General features: G+C 39.6%; 1 protein-coding gene across 1 annotated transcript in view; it reads left to right on the top strand.

Annotated features, from left to right (window-relative positions):
- The window catches only part of DNAH11 (dynein axonemal heavy chain 11), a 3,642,058-nt gene that overhangs the window by 851,329 nt on the left and 2,768,908 nt on the right, over positions 1-21,821 (top strand). The window contains exon 10 of the mRNA XM_078663510.1: positions 17,625-17,762. Coding sequence (XP_078519636.1) covers positions 17,625-17,762 — 138 coding nt within the window. The remainder of the gene's footprint in view (positions 1-17,624; positions 17,763-21,821) is intronic.

The raw sequence follows: 21,821 nt of genomic DNA, 5'->3' as shown, positions 1-21,821 counted from the left end.
TAATATATTAGGTATATATAGTTAGGATTGTTTTCCATAGGGAAATCGCAACATTCTATTGGGAATAACTTTGGTGCCGGTTGAGGAATCTTCCTGAAATTTTCCTTAACTTTGCCTCGCGGCGCTCCACTCCTTCCCTGAAAGTCTGGGGGGGATTCGTCAAGCGGGGGCCGAGATAAAAGGGGGGTCCCAAAACGTGTTTTCCCCATGTTAATTTCCATAGGGCGGTTGGACTCACTTTTAGCCCGAACGGCTGAATGGTTTTCCACCAAACTTGGCAAAATTGTAGGGACTGGTAACCCGATGTGCCTTTGCTATGTCTCAAGATATGTGCTCCAGAGGTTTTTACGAAAATTAACTTTGAAAAAATATATATTGGGCTACATTGGGCTATATATATGTTAGAGCCCAAATGTAGCCCAATGTAGCCCAATGTAACCCAATGTAGCCAAAAGATGGCCACCAGAGACAAAATAAAACAAATGTAGCCCAAATATCAGCCAGATGTAGCCCAACTATAGCCCAATGACAGAATGTCCCAGAGTGCTCTAAAGAACAACTAGAGCACTAACAGTCTTACTTATGACAAAAGTATGGCACACCTGAAGTCATCTTGATTGGAATAAAGTGGTAACACTTAATACATTTAATTTGAAAAGGAACATAATGAGGGGTTTCATTTTGCCATAGAAATTTTATATATATATATATATTCACTGAAAAAACCATAGGTTACACACCAGTTATAGTTAGGAATTAGCATTTAAAAAACCTTTGAAATTCACTGAAAAAACCATAGCTTTCACACCAGTTATAGTTAGCTGGAAATTTTACTCCCATAAAACCATTGAAATTCCCACGTTATAGTTAGTTGGACTCACTATAACTTGCACTTCTGCAATGCACTGCTGATGACGTCACATATTACATCACTCATGCATATATTTAAATATTTAAACATTACTCGCTAATATATGTATTCACTAAGATACACTTAATACGCCAGCTAACCAATCAATTTTTTTTTTAAAAACACTGAAAAAACCATAGGTTTCAGGCCTTATATAGTTAGGAATTAGCATTTAAAAAACCTTTGAAATTCACTGAAAAAACCATAGGTTTCAGGCCTTATATATTTAGGAATTAGCATTTAAAAAACCTTTGAAATTCACTGAAAAAACCATAGGTTTCAGGCCTTATATAGTTAGGAATCAGCATTTAAAAAACCTTTGAAATTCACTGAAAAAACCATAGGTTTCAGGCCTTATATAGTTAGGAATTAGCATTTAAAAAAACCTTTGAAATTCACTGAAAAAACCATAGGTTTCAGGAGTTATATAGTTAGGAATTAGATTTTAAAAAACCTTTGAAATTCACTCAAAAAACTATAAGTTTTAGTGGTGTTATAGTTAGCTGGACATTTTACTCATACAAAACCAATGAAATTGCTCCTATATAGTTAGTTGTACTAAATATATGTCGCGCACCCGCAATCCACTGCTGATGATGTCACATATTAGATCATTCATGACATGGTCAGTGACATCACTGATGACATCTCAAATGACATCACTGATGACAACACTGATGACATCATTCACGTGACAATCACATACACCTTTTCTTACACTATTACAATTTTTCATCACTGTTTGTAAAATACAGAGTATCATATTTAAATCCATTGTCACAGCAATACAAGTATCTAAAAATCCACTTAGTGATTCATAGATGTATACACACATCTAATCACTTACCTATGGATTCACTCATACATGCTGTCAATGAACAATAGAACACTATCAAAAATACTTATACATCTATATCAACATTAAACAACAGCACGCATCCTATTCACATATGAAGTCATCCTACTCACTTATGCAAACAATGGATCATACTTACATATTTACTTAGCAAAACACTTATACAAACACCACTTCTTCTATTCATTTAGATAGTAAGTTATACTTAGTGAATTATAAAATCATTATAACAAGTATACAGTTATCCATACAGTCACTCACACAATCAGTGTGTCTTATGTATACTTATTTATATACAACAACTGACACATACACTGCCTTTTATTTTTCTAGTTTGTTGGACCTGTACCTTTGAGAAATATATTTGCTCATCACCACACCCATAAAGAGATTCCCTCACCCAAACTGTTAGAACATGTAGTTTTAACTTCATATATCTACTGAATCAACTATTCACCCATCTTTGGACAGTCACACCCCCCCACCGAACCACACACACTTTCACACTCCCATACAAATACTCAGTTAACTAATCAATAACTAATATAGACTTTCACATAGCTAGTAACCAACTGTAGAATCAGTTTACACAACAACTGACAAAGTGATACAGATATTCACACAGTTTAGTCACTATCCACTATATTTAGTGAGACATTATAAATTGGTCAAGTAAACAGTCAATTACACTGCTACTAAATCCTCCATCCAAATATTTATTTATATATCCACTCATTCTTCAATGTAAATTGCTATATATATATTGCATATTTAAATAACGAATTAAACCACATTCACTGGATGATGTCATCAGTAATGTCATTTGAGATGTCATCAGTGATGTCACTGACCATGTCATGAATGATCTAATATGTGACATCATCAGCAGTGGATTGCGGGTGCGCGAAATATAGTTAGTACAACTAACTATATAGGAGCAATTTCATTGGTTTTGTATGAGTAAAATGTCCAGCTAACTATAACACCACTAAAACGTATAGTTTTTTGAGTGAATTTCAAAGGTTTTTTAAAATCTAATTCCTAACTATATAACTCCTGAAACCTATGGTTTTTTCAGTGAATATATATATATATATATATATATATATATATATATGTATATATATATATATGTATATTATATATACACATTACCTACTGGCGGTCGCCAGTAGGTAGTTATAGTTAGGATCGTTTTCCATAGAAAATCCGCAACATTCTATTGGGAATAACTTTGGCGCCGAATGATGGATCTGCCTGTAATTTTCCTTAACTTTGCCTCGCTGCGCTCCTTCCCTGAAAGTTTCGGGGGGGATCCGTCAAGCGGGGGCCGATATAAAAGGGGGTCCCAAAACGTGTTTGCCCCATGTTAATTTCCATAGGGCGGTTGGACTCACTTTTAGCCCGAACGGCTGAATGGATTTCCACCAAACTTGGCAAAATTGTAGGGACTGGTACCCCGATGTGCCTTTGCTATGTCTCAAGATATATGCTCCAGTGGTTTTTACGAAAATTAACTTTGAAAAAATATATATTGGGCTACATTGGGCTCTATATATGTTAGAGCCCAAATGTAGCCCAATGTAGCCCAATGTAGCCCAAAGATGGCCACCAGAGACAAAAAAAAACAAATGTAGCCCAAATATCAGCCAGATGTAGCCCAACTATAGCCCAATGACAGAATGTCCCAGAGTGTTCTAAAGAACAACTAGAACGTTAACAGTCTTACTTATGACAAAAGTATGGCACACCTGAAGTCATCTTGATTGGAATAAAGTGGTAACACTTAATACATTTAATTTGAAAAGGAACAAAATGAGGGGGTTCATTTTGCCATAGAAATTATGATTAGTGCTGAAGAAAGAAAAATTAGGGCACATTTTGAGTGACTTCTCAAATCCTCTTATATTTCATTAAAAAAAATCTGATATGCAGTCTCCCAAGATGGCCACCAGAGACAAAAGAGCCCAAATGTAGCCCAAATATCAGCCAGATGTAGCCCAACTATAGCCCAATGACAGAATGTCCCAGAGTGTTCTAAATAACAACTAGAACGCTAACAGTCTTACTTATGACAAAAGTATGGCACACCTGAAGTCATCTTGATTGGAATAAAGTGGTAACACTTAATACATTTAATTTGAAAAGGAACAAAATGAGGGGTTTCATTTTGCCATAGAAATTTTATATATATATATATATATATATATATATAACGATCCAGCCTCCCTCCGATGTGCTTGCCGCACGGAAAGGCACGCAGACAGCAGAATGAGCACTCCAAGGCAAGATGGTATGAAGTTGCTGTACTTTATTTTACAACAACATGTGGGTAAAAAAATGCCATCAGACGCGTTTCGGGCACGTCCGTGCCCTTGCTCACGCTCATGTCATTTGAGATGTCATCAGTGATGTCATGAGTGATGTCACTGACCATGTCATGAGTGATGTAATATGTGACGTCATCAGCAGTGCATTGCACGCGCAAGTTATAGTGAGTCCAACTAACTATAACGTGGGAATTTCAATGGTTTTATGCGAGTAAAATTTCCACCTAACTATAACTGGTGTGAAACCTATGGTTTTTTCAGTGAATATATAGATAGATAGATAGATAGATACATATATTATATATAGATAGATATATAGATAGATAGATAGATAGATATATACATATATCCACCAAAGTCTAAAAAAAATTGTACGCTCTTAGCAACTCAGACGCCCACCATAATGCTTCCAAGGGTGTTTATTCTTGTGACCTGACTTGTGTCACAAGAATAAACACCCTTGGAAGCATTATGGTGGGCGTCTAGTATCTGAGAGCCTACGAAAATGTTTGGACTTTGGTGGATATTGATTACCTGCGCGCTCCTCCGGTGTGTACGCCAATTCCCATGGGGCCCCGGGCAATCGGAAGGAGCATCTGTTATAAATATATATATATATATATATATTCACTGAAAAAACCATAGGTTATAGACCATATATAGTTAGGAATTAGCATTTACAAAACCTTGAAAATTCACTGAAAAAACCATAGGTTTCAGGCCTTATGTAGTTAGGAATTAGCATTTAAAAAAACCTTTGAAATTCACTGAAAAAACCATAGGTTTCAGGAGTTATATAGTTAGGAATTAGATTTTAAAAAACCTTTGAAATTGAACATTTTTTACTTTTTTGGGGTTTTCTGAAGTTTCATATTTTTTTTGTATTTTTTATGGGGAGAAACAAAAAACAGGGAATTGTAAATGGCTCAACTGGAGCAAAAAAACCTGAAAAAATTAGGGTTTTTTCGGGCACTTATGGTTATCCCCAGCACAGATGATAAGTTTTATACTTTGCTCACCATAGCAAAGTAACTTTCCACAATATTTGCACACGATTTTAAAATCGTTAAATATTGGTTGTATGATAGGCATTGTCTCTGTTGACTCTGAACCCGATGGAGTTGGTTCTTTCGATGTTGAGGGTCTAGACATTGATGGGGGTAGCTTAGTGCAGAGGTCCCTTACCTCTGCAGCAGAATAGTTGATTGGGTGCCAACTGATCATGTGCCGAATCATGGTATGATTCCCGAAGGAATATTTTTTGTTAGGGTTCCCCCTGGACAGCTCAGCATCACAAATCAGACAAGTCACCTTCGCAGCGTTGACTTTTTTGAAACCCCTTGGGATTTTGTAGAACTGCCATACGAAGTGCTCTTTTGGTTTGTAGGGCTGATTATCTTCAGGCAGGAAATGCCTTGTCTGTCCCTCCTCTTCATCATCCTCCTCCTCTTCTTCTTGACCACCAATGTGATCTTCTTGTGGTCTTTTTGATGGTGGTGGTGGGGCAGATGCTCCAGCTGCTGCTGCTACTGTAGCCATTTTAAAGTAGAAAAGATTAGAGACAGATCTCCAAACAGGTCTTCCTCAGTCAAAGGACAAAGTCAGAATAAGGAAAAAAGGTGGGGGCTTTCATCATTTGGAAAACAAAACTGTTCTGGACCAATGAAAAGTGTTATTTTCAAGTCACATGACCAGGGCTTTCATCATTTGGAAACCAAAAGTGTTGTGAACCAATGAAAAGTGTTATTTTCAAGTCACATGACCAGGGCTTTCATCATTTGGAAACCAAAAGTGTTGTGAACCAATGAAAAGTGTTATTTTCAAGTCACATGACCAGGGCTTTCATCATTTGGAAACCAAAAGTGATGTGAACCAATAAAAAGTGTTATTTTCAGGTCACACGACCCGACGCGCTTACGCTACGCGCCCCGAGGCGCGCCCCGGGGGCGCGTTGCGTAAGCGCGTCAGGACGTTTCGCGATCGTATGCGCTCGCGTGCTCTTACGCTGTGCGTCATATGACGCATCACACGGCTACACGATACATCACGATGTTGTTTATGTTCGCGGGAATAGCGCTAACGGGACGCTCGCCGGTATGCGCCCTGGGGCGCGCCGTTGCACTATGCTTACCGGTACGCGCCCCGGGAGCGCTCCGGGGCAAAAAAAATTTAAAAATTCAAATAATATTACATAATTATACAATATAAAATTCGTTATAAAAAATATTACATTTCATACCTATAGAAATTTGCTATTAAAAAAACCTATGAAATTCACTGAAAAAACAATAGGTTTCACACCAGTTATAGTTAGGAATTAGCATTTAAAAAACCTATTAAATTCACTGAAAAAATGTAGGTTTTACACCAGTTATAGTTAGCTGGAAATTTTACTCGCATAAAACCATTGAAATTCCCACGTTATAGTTAGTTTGACTCACTATAACTTGCGCGTGCAATGCACTGCTGATGACGTCACATATTACATCACTCATGACTTGGTCAGTGACATCCCTCATGACATCACTGATGACACCATCCTTGTGATACAGTGACAGAGCTCCTTTCACTGTAATGTAACCCTTAAAACACATATTAAAAAATAGAAACTAAAATTTTCAAAAAAATGAAGATACCCATACCAGTTACAACAACCAATTCAATAATTCCACCATCTATATACACATCCACTCATTCACCAACAGTTCTATATAATCAATCATACGTATACTCACTCATCAAATATAATGATACACATATACATCCTGTTACACACCGACAGTCATCCAAAAGATACTCTCACACATACTCACACATGCAAATAAACTATTGAACATCCATTTATTTGCATATACAGCTATACACACACTACCACCTTACTTCTAAGGAACCTTACACATACTTACTCTTTTAAACAATCACTTATAGAAAAACATACTTATTTAAACAGGAACTCTTACAATCCCTTACTCTCACATATACTCACTTATATACATCAATATTCACTTATACTACATTAAAACATATGTAGTTACTAATAAAGACACTAGGGAGACAGTCATTCAGTCAGTAACACACACATATACACAGTCATCCACCCATACATTCCTGCACATATGCTGTCTTCAAAACACATACAGAGAGTCAGTTATTCATGCATCTATGTGCTAAGTAATACCCCCACCAAACCATACAAACACTCATACTGATCCTAAATCAAACATCTAATAACCCATATACATACACATATCGCTACTCAGCAACCCATGCAGCCACTTATACAGAAAGTGAAACACTAATCCTTATATTTAAATATTTAAACATTACTCACTAATATATGTATTGCCTAAGATACACTTATTAAGCCAGTTAACCAATCAAATATTTTTTTTTAAACATCCAAACACTAATTTATTCTTCCATCAACTTTTACATATACATATATAACACATATTTATTTCTCGGATAGACACACATACACTGGATGGTGTCATCAGTGATGTCATGAGTGATGTCACTGACCATGTCATGAGTGATGTAATATGTGATGTCATCAGCAGTGCATTGCACGCGCAAGTTATAGTGAGTCCAACTAACTATAACGTGGGAATTTCAATGGTTTTTTCAGTGAATATATATATATATGTTTGTATCACTTTTGTATGTTTTGCACTGTACAGTAAAATGATTAAGGCCATCTTGGTTCTGATGAATGCCAGGACTGATTGACGCATCTTGTTTTCCTGAACAAATAACTCTGCTATAAGAAGAACGAATATGCAAGAGGAATCATATTCCCACTTGGGATTTAAAGACACTGATAAAGAGATAAGGAGATCATAGTTGATATACCACTGTGTAATCATCCCACTGGGGATTTGTCCAGATCACACCAACAGGAAGCCTGTTTGGTTTACTAATTGATGCCGTTTGGCGCAATGTAATAATTTCTATTAAGTACATTATTTCTCTGACAGTATGTTATGTTTAGCAAGATTGTCTATATAAGGCTGATCCTGGCTTGTAATAGAAACATCAGTGTAAGATGGCCGCTATGTTTATGGTTTGCACCGTGGTCCTTTGTTTATGTTTACACTAGGAAGTGGTTTTGAAAATGTAATTTATCTGATTCATTTAAGAACACAATTCACCCGTGACCAAGGCGAGTGATCGCTGAACGCGTTGGGTTGGTTCCATGCACTGTTTGTCATGCTGGAATGAAATAAATCGAAATCGAACAATTATGAACTATTATTGGATGGTTTAATGGAGTGGTGATTATCGCTGGTTGGAGTGCAGCAACGCTACGTTGGGAGCGTGTGGTGAAACGGAATATATATATATATATATTCACTGAAAAAACCATAGGTTATAGACCATATATAGTTAGGAATTAGCATTTAAAAAAACCTTATTTTACTCACACAAAACCATTGAAATTCCATATATAGTTAGTTGCACTAACTATATATCGCGCACCCGCAATCCACTGCTGATGATGTCACATATTACATCATTCATGACATGGTCAGTGACATCACTGATGACATCACTGATGACATCTCAAATGACATCACTGATGACATGACTGATAACAACATCCAGTGATTTTTTGTTTCTGTAAAGTTTAAATATGTCTTACATATTGAAGATTGAGTGGATGTGTAAGTGTCTGGACGAAGGATTTAGTAGGTGCATGACTAACTGTATGAGTGAGTGATTAAATGTGTCTCACTGAGTGCATGGGTTAGTGACTAAACTGTCTTAATTTGTGCATCATTATGTCTGTTGTTCTGTAAACTGCTGCATGTGTTGATCAGTAGCTGTATGAGTAACTATATGGGTTATTGATTGATTGCCCAAGTATTTGTATGGGAGACTGAGTGTGTGTGTGGCTGGCTGGGAGGTGTGTGACTCTGTGCAGATCAATGTGTACTTGTATCAATGATTGTATAAGAAGGTAAGTATGTGTTAGTATATGTTTGAAAATGTAAGGTGCTCTATGTTTAACTGTATAGACAAGAAAATGGAAGTGTCATTGATTCTTTACATGACTGACTAGGTGAGTGAGTAACTCCATGGATGAGTGGCAGACTGTGACTGTCTGTATAGGTGTATGAGTGCATATGATAGTGTTGTAAAGATGAGTGATTGTATGTATGAATGATTGTATGGGTGAATGAGTGAAGGTGTGTGTAGACGTAGGAATCAGTGAGTGCGTATGTAGTAACTAGTATTGGTGTGTCAATGGTTTCAAAAATTATACTCTGTATTTAACACTGGGTGAAACAGAGGTTATATTAAAATGTGAGGAGATGCATTGTATTGTCACATGAATGATATCATCAGTGATGTGGTCATTGATGTCAAATGAGATGTCATCAGTGATGTCATCAGTGATGTCATTTGAGATGTCATCAGTGATGTCATCAGTGATGTCACTGACCATGTCATGAATGATGTAATATGTGACATCATCAGCAGTGGATTGCGGGTGCGCGATATATAGTTAGTGCAACTAACTATATATGGAATTTCAATGGTTTTGTGTGAGTAAAATAAGGTTTTGTAAATGCTAATTCCTAACTATATATGGTCTATAACCTATGGTTTTTTCAGTGAATTTTCAAGGTTTTGTAAATGCTAATTCCTAACTATATATGGTCTATAACCTATGGTTTTTTCAGTGAATTTCATTGGTTTTTTAACAGCTAATATCTGTAGCTGTAAAATGTATTCTTCTTTAAATCCAAAAATATATTTTATATGTTTATGAATAATTTTTTTTTTTAATATTTTTTTTTCTTCGTTCCCGCTTCGCGAATCGGGAAGCTTCCCGTTAGCTGACCTTGATGCCGCGAAATAGACCGCGAGCCGGTAAACGTTTCTTTACCGCAACTGCCGCGTTAGAAAACAACATCGTGACGCCTCCCGTCCGCATGACGTTTCGCGTTGTCGCGTGATACGTCATATGACGTGCTACGTTAGCGAACTGGTACGCGAAGCGAGTCGCAAAGCGCAGGTTTCTGGAAGCAAACCGGGAGGCCCTGCAAAGCGCTTAACGTAAACACAGCAGGTCATGTGACTTGGTAATAACACTTTTCATTGGTTCATTTCACTTTTGGTTTCCTAATGATGTAAGACTAGGTCATATAATCTAAAATTAACACTTTTCATTGGTTGAGAACTCTTGTTTTTCCCAAATGATGAAAATCCCTCCTTCTTTCCTCACTCTGACTTTCATCATTGTGAGAGAAAGACCCTTTGTGATCACTGAGCAATGGCTTCTTTAGTAGCTTCAGCTGGTGCTTCCCCACCACCTCCACCACATCCAAGGAAGAGTGGACCACCTGCTCAAGTTATAATTCAACAAGAAGAGGAAGAAGAGGAACAGGAAGACGAGCACGAAGAGAGGCAGTTTTTGCCTGAGCAGCCCAGGACGTCTCACCGGAAAGAAAACTTCATTTGGCAATTTTTTTAAATTCCCAAAGGTCAGAAAAAAGTAAATGCAAGATACGTAACTTGCCTTATATGTCAAGATAGACTGTCCAGAGGAACCGAGAAAAAATACAGTTTCGGAAACTACACAATGCATCGCCATATGACTAGGTGGCATCCTAACAACTACAGTGCTGCACAGTTTCGGAACGACCTAGATAATCTCCCTATTATGGCCAGAAGATCTGTTGTACCGGAAGTAACGGGACCAGAGGGCAGGGAGATGGTGCCAAATATACAAATGAAATTTGGTGAAGTAAAACACATCTGCATATTTTGCGATGGATTCATTTCCTACGGAGAAAGAAGCATCACTCTGATCAACAGAGCTATTGACTATCATATGCAAGTTTGTACGAAACGCCCAAAATAATAAATACTTCTTTTTTTGTTTTGTTGCTCCTGTTGAGCCCTTTACAATGAATCGTTTTCATTGCCCCCTCCAAGAAAAACCCCAAAAAATATAAAACTGTTCAGAAAAATTCAAAAAAAGTAAAAAAATGTTCCGAAAAATAATAAAAAAAATATAAAACAACAAAAACAATAAAAAAAAAGTTCTTTTCAGAACTACCTCCCCGTTATTAAAAAAATTGGTACAATATTTGGAACTGTGCCAACCTCTATTTCTCTTAGTTCGCTTCCCAGTTCGCTCGCCAGTACGCGAACCGGAAGCGAACCAAAAACAGTAAGTATAAGGGAAGGAAACAGACACTTATGTTAAAAGAAAGACAGCTATAGGGGAGTAAACTAGAGATACTATTACCCGTAATCCACTGCTGATGATGTCACATATTACATCATTCATGACATGCTCAGTGACATCATCAGCAGAGGATTGCGGGTTTTTTGGCAACGTGCCTTATCCACGGTTTAATAACGCTGCCTTTTGCTTTATATAAGTTTTCAAATTGTATGAAATATATACCAATAGGTCGTTATGAACCTTTAGGTAGTGCTTTTCTTCATGAGGTCTGGTCGCTTCCATACACATACAGATGTTTCAAAGATGATCAAGAAGTTTATCTGAATGGAGAGGAATGCACTGAGACGCCAGATCATTCACTAATGTGTAGGCACATACAGTTACACGGTTCATGCAACAAACACCGACCAAATATGGCTTGCGTGTTGCAAGGCACGCCAGTTCCTGCTATCATCCCCACGTTCAAGTTGTTGGAAAATGGTAGTTATTTGATGCTCAATAATGAAGATTGTTCTGGGTTAATTAAAAGTATTCCTTTTATCGTAACAGTAAGTGAACGGGTTATTTGCTGCAGAAATGTTCTATTTCCTCCCACACATGAACATAGGGAGTTTTCAATCTCGCCACAAATACCAACCTTGGGAGCAGATTTCAACAGCATGGCAAGAATAAGAGCTCTTTTGTCTCAGAGAGAGGTGGCCTTGAGTTCGGCCCGTGAAACTTTCGTGCTTCACATAGCGAACACCCGTACAGAGGTGCAGACCCTTTTCAATTCAGATTTGCCTTTCCATTTCAGCAAGATGGTTCGGACTATCTCTAACGCATCCTCCACAAAGGCCCTGGCGCACTTTTTTAAAGTTGTTACCAGTGGTCTCGTGACTTCATTTGAGAAAATCTTTGGAGTCATCCCTGCTTTCTTTCATTGTATTTTTTCCACTCTGCTTCGTGGATTGCCATTTTTACTTGCATTACCAGCGGACGCTCTTGTGCTTTTTTACATTTTTAAATATGGATGTCCCTCCTATGCAACCTCCCGCCCTGCAGCTGCTGACAATGTTCCGCAATCGCATGCTAGAATATTATGGCACAATGCCGTTGGCGATATTAAGCACGGCATATGGATTATCTTTTCGATTCTCCTACTTCACCTGTGTCCAGCCTGTATTTCACTGCCTGACCTTTGATTTCGATTGGGCCATTGATTTGTGTCTCTGCGGACCGGTTTCTCCTGACGTCGACTTTAATCAGCTGATGACTCCTATCATTACTCACGAGTTGGTTTGTCCTGGCGAAAGGATTATGGCTGTGGCATTGATGCATGGACTAATTGGTCCCTGGAATTTACTGGCGGCAACACAGTCTTTCTTGGAACAGAGCTTTCTTGAAAACCCACCGAGCTGTCCTCTGATGGTGATAGAGGATCCGGTGCTGGGAGAGCACGTATGTTCTTTTCCGCTTTTAAATTGGATGGCTGAACTGTTTTCGGATGAAGACGGTGACTTCCTATTGGAGGCTGTTGCAGCTTATTTTGCATACACAGTTATGTCATAGACCTTTTTCATGTTTGATATGCTGAGTACTAGCATTTTATTGACAATTCATTGACTTATTTGTCAAGTTTTTATTATTTACCTTGCCTATTGGCTTAAGACTCGATAAAGTACTTGGCTGTTTTATTTTTCTTTAGCATTAAATTTTCCTAGTTGTTAATGCTTTACCTTGCGGACCGTCCACATATAAACTTGCAATCTGCTCTCATGAGATGGCACTTCTATTATCTTATTCAGTTTGTTTCCGGATCATGGGGAGGTGTCATCTACGTCCTGGATATCTTTACACCGTGTTAAGTTAGCATGGGCTCATTACCGGTTTAAACGCCATTTTTTCCTTTTTTGCAACTTCTGCACACGACACTTAGTTGTTGCTTTAGCTTTCAACCTAGTAGTTCATCGTGGTTTACATAAGAATAATATGTTATTGCTCTACTATCTGCTTTGCTTGTTAAACTATATCTGTACAGCGAGTGCTAAAGTTTCAAGAACAACACGATACAGAATTGTTATGAGGTCTGATCTCCACGACTTCATACTCATAACATAAGTGCAACTTCTGCCAATTCTGGGCATGAGGCGGGTTTTATATTGCTTTGCCGAACACATATACACAACACTTGATGCGGTTCACATGAAGAGAGAGCTGGTGTATGCTGATGTGATTCCTTCAAATCTAAGACACTAAAGTATGGGCACGCCCTAAACCAACACAAAGAGACCTTCTTAGCAAATAATATAATATGTGTATTAGGGAGGGTGAGATATAAGCAGCCGCGGGCCGTGGAGGGAGTTACGGTGAGGCAGGGAGGCGGGGAGGGGGAGGGGCAGGGTGGACCCTCTCCACCCTGCCCCTCCCCCTCCCCACCTCCCTGCCCCACCGTAACTCCCTCCACGGCCCGCGGCTGCTTATAAGTGTTGCTAACTCTTATTCATTTACAGCATGTTAACATACTGTCACCATTCGCTTTTTATGTACTAGTAACTATGCTGGTAATTTTGCTACTGATAATATGTGTGCTTGTATTATCTAAGATACTACGCCTGAGAAGACGGCATTAGTAAATAAACATTTCAAATACACATGTGTTCTTCTTAACTCCATGTTCTGGTTTCTAAGAAATATATAACGACCGACTGTTCATGAGTTCCACGTATCCTGAGGTACTATAAGTTCATATTCTGGATTGTCTAAACATTGAGAGTTTGTTATATCCAATGTGACACTGTACCTAGCTTGCTAAGGGGTTTTTGATTACTAAGGTGAGTTTTGGGACACCCTAATTCGCCGAGGTTCCAATCCTCTGTCCACAGTTCTGTGTGAGAACAGAAACCCTGCGACAGGGGCACCCCCGACCCTTGCTGGAGCTTCATCACACTTGCGATACAACTCCAGCAATGCGCCACCTTTACGGCACAGATACATCACGCATCTGTGCTGTTTTTGCCCCATGATGCGCCGCATTGTAAATGCAGCACACCATAGGTGACGGAACAGCGGCACAGAATGACTAACACATCCCTGGTGATGCGCCAGTCATCATAAATCTATCCCTATGCTTCTTATCTTGTTAGAGATGAACCGCCATATGTATCATCAAAGTTTTTTGCATTTCCTAAATAGCGAACTTTAAGGAATAAATAGCGATTCTTTACCATTCCTAGTTTGCGATGAGCTATTTGCTAATTACAAATTACCCATTCATTTCCTTCATTTCCATAGGGCGGTTGGACTCACTTTTAGCTCGAACGGCTGAATGGATTTGCACGAAACTTGGCAAAATTGTAGGGACTGGTAGCCCGATGTGCCTTTGCTATGTCTCAAGATATATGCTCCAGTGGTTTTTACGAAAATTAACTTTGAAAAATATATATTGGGCTACATTGGCCTATATATATGTTGGAACCCAAATGTAGCCCAATGTAGCCCAATGAAGCCCAATGTAGCCCAATGTAGCCCAAAGATGGCCGCCAGAGACGAAAAAAAACAAATGTAGCCCAAATATCAGCCAGATGTAGCCCAACTATAGCCCAGTGACAGAATGACCAATCAGCGTCGCAAACCTCCGTTACGCGAAGCGGAGTGCTGTTACAGATATATATCTTTTTTTTAACGTTAATTTCTCACAATCCACTGGAGCACATATATTGAGACCTAGCAAAGGCACATCGGGCTACCAGTCCCTAATATTTTACCAAGTTTCGTGCAAATCCATTCAGCCGTTCGATTATTATTATTTATTTATTTTTTTGCCCCGCGGGGCCCTTTTAAAACCTCCACATCAAACCTAGGGGGTCAGCGAGGATCTACTATTCCCCCTTATGGTCATTTGCCCCTTCGCTTTCGCCTCCTCTTGTCTCTCGATCCTACCGAGAGACAAGATGGCGGCCGCTACGGACTGTTTGGAATGTTGACAGACGCCGGAGAACCAATCAGCTTCGCTTCACAAAGCTCCGTTGCGCGAAAAGTACGAGGCCTGGAGGGCTGCCCGGTCCGCTGTTACAGATATATATCTTTTTTTAAACGTTAATTTCTCAAAATCCACTGTAGCACATATATTGAGACCTACAAAAGGCACATCGGGCTACCAGTCCCTACAATTTTGCTAAGTTTCATGCAAATCCATTCAGCCGTTCGGGCTAAAAGTGAGGCCAACCGCCCTATGGAAAACTCAATGTTAAAAACACGTTTTGGGACCCCCCTTTTTTCTCGGCCCCCCCTTGACGAACCCCCCCCAAATTTTCAAGGGCTGCTCAGAAACAAAATGTGCCATTTTCCTGAAAATTTCAGCCAATTCCGTCCACAAACGCCAAAGTTATTAGACATAGAATTTTCAAAAATCCCATAGAGAAAAAATCCTAACTATATATACCTACTGGCGACCGCCAGTAGGTAATATATATATATATATATATATATATCCTGGAAGTCGTCTCACCCACAGAAATTCAATCTCCACAGAGATGACGCGAACCCAAAGTCATGCTGCAATATTTTTATTTTTCACCCAGCACCTCCGCCATGACGCGTTTTGGTCCTCCTCGGACCTTGATCACATATATATGCACCACCACATTTATTCAGAGATTCTGTTGTTTGATAAGCTCACCCAGAGGTTTGGTGGCCGGAGACTCTGGGACCTCCTCCTCCACCCACATCGTCTATCAAAAATCTAGGCATTTGGCTTGACTCCCTCTCTTTTGAATCTCAAGTGAGAACTCTTGCAGGCTCCTGCTTCAGTCTCCTTAGAGGCCTCAAACCTATCATAGGTTTTTTTCAATCTCAAATTCGTCAGGTGATTGTTCAATCCCTTGTTTTGTCGTGTCTTGACTATTGCAACATCTTGTATTTAGGTTGCAAGAATTCCATTCTGAGGAGGCTGCAATCAGTCTAGAACGCTGCAGCTGGCCTTCTGTTTGGTCCTCCCAAGTTCTGTCCCTTATCATAACTTCTTCTAAAGCTTCACTGGTTGCCAATTGAGGGACGCATCCAGATCAAAGTTCTCAGCACCACACATAAGATTATGCACGTTCAATAGCTCCTGTTCTCTCACAACTCATGCTGCCCTGATCTTCTTTCTGAGCTCCTTGCTCTGCAGAACTCAACTTGGCAGTGATCCCCCGATTTAAGAGCAAGAAATTGGGTGGGCTCTCCTTTCGGTTGCTGACTCCTATCCTTTGGAACAACATGCCTCATGGCCTGAGGGCAATTCAGAATCTTTTTTGCTTCAGAAAAAATCTTGACTATTTCCATCCCAAGTCTCTTGCCAGTCTCTCTGTTCCACTTTCTAAGTTTCTGGTTATTGGGTCCAGTCCTGGGAAGCCCCGTTTCTGGGGAAGCCATGCGATCTATAAATCATATATATATATTAACATTTGTGGCCCGATGTGTGACCACTTAATATTCACTTGCATAGTCACCCTGTTCGCCTAAATAAAATACAACGTTCTGTTATCTCCGCTGCAGAAACAATCAGGAACCAGGTTGTGTGCCATAACTGATAGAATTGCTTAAAGCCTATAGAATTAGACAGTATGTATATTTTTCATACCTTTACCTACAGTCCCTGGGTATCTCCACAACGTAGCTACTGATACAAACATGATTCACTGATGGGTGCAAATATTACATGACATGAGACTTCCTTAGAATGCAACGCCTCAGAAAAAAGGTGTGTAAATATGTATTTTTCCCTGCCATGGATTTCTGCTTGAATCTCTTAATACATCCTCGAAAGTGGTGCCTTGGTTAACCTATTTTTGTTATGCATATTTGTGGAGCGCACTATCACCCCGGAGGGTGTCCTGGCGCTAAATCGAGGACATTTCTAGAACTGGCGTCATTTTTGCTCACATTTTAATCAACCTTATTGTTTAGCATGAAAATGGTGCTACACAATTTCAAAATGAGGTTTACTTTCAAGCTTTTTTCACTGCAGCCAGACGGTTTTTATAAGTTAAAGCACCATTAGTGCAAAGCTATATAATAATTGTAATGTTTCAGTTGATTCACTTTAATTGAGCAATACATTTATTCTCCTGCCTATATGACATTAGATATTTATAACATGAAGCATGTGGTGAATATGATATTGTACATCAAATTTCTAGTCCATGTTATTACTAGCTTAGTCACCTAGGTGAAATTCTTAGCCTAAACAACCAATCAATAACGTCCAAATTCCAATCAATCAGTTTTACCCGTCTTTTTGTGAAAATGATAATAAATGCTTTGTATTTAGAATAATGATAACACATTTGAATGCTGTTTTTGCAGGTTGTGTCAATTGCAGGGTATTTTCTTGAAAGACCAGTCATCATGGAGATTTTTGCATCAAATTATGTCGCTTTAATCGATATGTTTGAAAATGAGCTTGATAAATGCAAACGCTTGTATGACGATCACCTGAAGCAGGTATGTAACAAACAAACTAACATTTTTGTGAACTATCACCATGACACTTTGCTACATGTCTACATTCAGCACCTTCATTTATTTATATCTAGAGCATGCATGCAACAGGCTCATTTTCTTGAGAAAATTTGCGATGGTCAAAGATGTGGCATTGAAGAACAAGACGATAGTCTCTTGTGGTATTTTGTCTTTGTTTTAAATGGCTCTTATGACCTCCTCTTGAACTCATTTCAAATTCAAATCTATGTATGTTTAGACAAAAGTCTTTAAAACAATAAAAGAAAATACATGGATGAAATATTACACTCCCCAACCCCACTCCACCCAGCTTCTTCTCAACCCCAGAAACCCAAAGAGCCCTACCATAACCGTTCAGCACACTCTACTAAATTCTGGCTCTGCCATTCTTACCTCACTGGACCCAAACAGTGTCATTAACAATCCCAAACGGGGCATGCTTAAGAGACACCAGTGCAATGTGCTATATCACATTTATGATCAACCTTTAATATTCTGTTTACGATGTATATTTCTTCAAACACACAAAAAGCATAATATGGTTCTGACCTCAGAGGAAAGACGACATGTCGCTTCTCAAATTAACAACTTTTCTAGTGCTGGGACATTTTTACAATCCTTAGACAAATTGACTTCCTTTACAAGCCAAGAAGCATCTCTCTAAACTTAGGGGATGTCTGCATTGTTCATAATAAAATCAATCTGATTTATTCTGTTAGAGATCCTGATTATGCAGCATCCCTAGGCAACAGATAATGCCAACCTTTTAACCTTTTTGAAGTTGAAGAAAAAAATGTAAAGGCTCAAGCATATTTATTTTATTTTTATTTTGTATTTATTTGAAAGGTTTTATATAGCACTGACTAGACCTGGGGTTATCAGAGCACTTTACATGAGCAGAAGCAGTACAGGAAAAACATTTGATTCATTGAAAAACACAGACTGGCAAGAATAATACATATTAAGTTAAAAACCAATTTACATGAATGGAGGCAATCAAGAAGAGTGACTTTACAAGGTAACAAAACGCAGGTACAGCTCACAATTAAGTAATGGAGGAGTAATACAAATTCTGGGTGGATTAGAGGGTAATTACAGTTAGCAAATATAAATGGGAGAGAACAATTTATGGCAGAGAAGAGTATAGATGGAGAAAGATTAAAGGATGAGATGGGGTAGGGGTAGAAGACGGGGTGGGGAAAAATAGGGGATAGTGTGATTGTGAAGAAGGAGATATGTAAAAAAGGGAGGGGAGTGAGGTGAGAGCCAGGAAGTAAGTCAAGAAAAATCAAAACAGGGAAAGCAGAATGTAAGGTCAGAGGAGAGATTATGGACCCCAGTATTTGTTGAGAAAGTGATGTGTTAGGTCTTTTTTAAAAGCTGAGGTAGGAGGGGTTACGGCGCAGGTCCCTAAGGAGAGCCTTCCAGATATTCGGGGCGTTCCCTGAGAAGGAGCGAGATTGGGAGAGGAGGGACGAGGAGGAGTGCATTAGTGTTTCTCATTGGTCGGGCGCAGCCCGCTTTATTGAGTTTGTTTGTAACGTACAACGGGGTTTGTTGGTGAAGACCATTGTGCGTAATGCATGCAGTCATGTAGAAGCATCCTCCTTCAAAAGGTAGCCAATTAAGAGCTTAAGGGCTGGGGAGATGTGGTAAAAACATTTACAGTCATTGATGAGCCTGGCCACTAGTTTGAACACAGATCTAAGGGGGGCTAGATGTACTTTGGGGGTTCCGGTGAGGATAGCGTTACCATAATCAAGTTTTGAGATGACTAGTGATTGGACAACCCATTTGAAGTCATCAGATGGAATGAAGGGTTTGATTTTCTTGAGATGTTGGAGAGAGTGAAAAGCTCCTTTAGCCGAGTTTTTTATTTGGTCATTAAGATTTAGATTTTTGTCCATAGTGAAACAACTGATTTCACCGTGTTGGATAAGAAGAGTGAACAATTGAGGGCATTAAGGTCCGTGATCCAGCCTTGGATGGGGAGCAAGTTTTTTAAAGAGAAGAGAATGATTTCAGTTTTTTTAGGGTTTAGTAAAAGAGTTCAATAAAAGTAATTTTATACTTTCAGGGAGGTGGGAGCGCACCAGACACGCCCCAACGAAATTACCTTTTGCATGATGGTTCATGTAGTTCATTATTTCTCGCTCAGTTCAGTTCAAAAGTGTTCATAGCCAGTGCTGTATTATTAGTTTCAATTCGTATCCCTAGACACGTGTTTCATGATTCCTCAATCGTCAGTAGGGAAAAAAAGCAAAGTTCATAGGTTGCAGGGCATGCTGCCTTATCTCACAGGACCAGTTCCACTCACAGCATGAAGGTGCAGGCTCCCGAGCTCGTCAGCTCACAGTCTGGTGCGCTCCCACCTCCCTGAAAGATTCAATAAAAGTAATTACAGATCCGCACTTTGGATCTATAAAAATAAAATAAAAACGACGCAATCCAGCTATTACCAAGATAAGATTGCCTCTGCCTCCAATTCTCCAAGGGAAATTAAAAAACAATTTAAATCTCTGGTTTCCCCTCCAGGCCCTCTCACCGAACCATTAAATGCACAGAAACGTTGCGATGAGTTAGCAATTTTCTTTGTGTCTAAAGTTTCTAACATCTACTCGCTGTTTCAACAGGTAGAACCTGTAGTATTCCCTGCCCCCTTTGATGGGTTGGCCAGACTGGAGGAATTTACGCCCCTGGACTTATCTACTCTCCAGCAATTGCTGGGGAACCTTAAGTCTGGATCTCCGGCCGACGACGCCCCCCCACCACCCTTAATATGGTTTCAGAGACTGTTTCCCCAGTAATACAGGATGTAATTAACTTCTCCCGGGCAGCTGGGCAGGTACCACCCTCCTGGAAACAGGCAATCTTAAAGAAACCGAACTTAGATCCGGAGGACTAGGCAAACTACCGTCCCATCTCTCTGTTACCAGGTACAAGTAAATTGGCCGAAAAGCATTTCAATTCCTTATTATCCACCTTTCTGGAAAACAATAATGTATTACATCCCACCTAGACTGGCTTTAGATGTAAGCAAGGCACTGAGACGGCCCTCATTGCCGTAGTCGAAGAAGCGAGGAAAATAGTGGACTCTGGAAGCTGCGCTGCTATTATTCTATTAGACCTCAGCACAGCCTTCGACACGGTAAATCACTCGATAATGATTAAGATGCTGAGTGATGCCGGAGTATCAGGGATGGCTCTTAATTGGATTCAATCCTTTCTCACTGACAGAACTTTTGCTGTCTTTGAAGAGGAGGCAATTTCAAAGCAGATTCCCTTGCACTTCGGCGTCCCCCAGGGATCCTCATTATTCCTACCATGTTTAACATCTACATGAGGCCACTGGCTCAGGTGGTCCTTCCCTGGGGGGTTCAGCTGGTCACCTACGCCGATGATACCCAGCTGGCAGTCTCCCTTTCCAGACATGACACCGCTGACACCAACCTTTCTTCATGCCTAAGTAAAGTACTTGAATGGCTGGATGCGTCTTTTCTTAAACTGAACGTCTCCAAGACCGAAATAATGATGCTGGGGCATATGGCCCACAACAATCTAGACCCTTGTTGTCCTAGTTGCCTTGGGCCACCCCGTCCCCCAGAGAGGGAGAGGGAGATTGACAACGACTAGGTTAATTGCCGACGTGGACAAAACGGCGTACCCGCCTATCCACTAACGTATTGCTCCTCCCGGTTACCGCTTCACACGGGGATTAACGAGATTTCGCACAACCCGATGAATTAATTTGGAGAACCGAATCAGGATTTCACGTAACGCCCGAACTGGGCGTTTGTCTAAAGAACCTCTACCATATCGTTTTCCTACGAGGACACAGAACAGAATTTTGTACACTGACCGGCCTTTTCCTGGAATTTCATTACCAAATAAGGATAGAAGACTAGACATCCGTATGGATTGTATTTAGTCCCAAGAGTTTTGTTCAATCCAGCCCTGAAGATTCGCAGTTTGTTCCCTGCGATGAAACATGTGTTGGCTTTTGAAATGGAACAATAAACAGAAGTGACCACACCAAGAACA

This window comes from Lissotriton helveticus, chromosome 10, assembly GCF_964261635.1.
Source record: "Lissotriton helveticus chromosome 10, aLisHel1.1, whole genome shotgun sequence".
NCBI lineage: Eukaryota > Metazoa > Chordata > Amphibia > Caudata > Salamandridae > Lissotriton > Lissotriton helveticus.
Note: the sequence above shows the minus strand (reverse complement) of the source record. Positions and strands in the feature narration are given on the sequence as shown.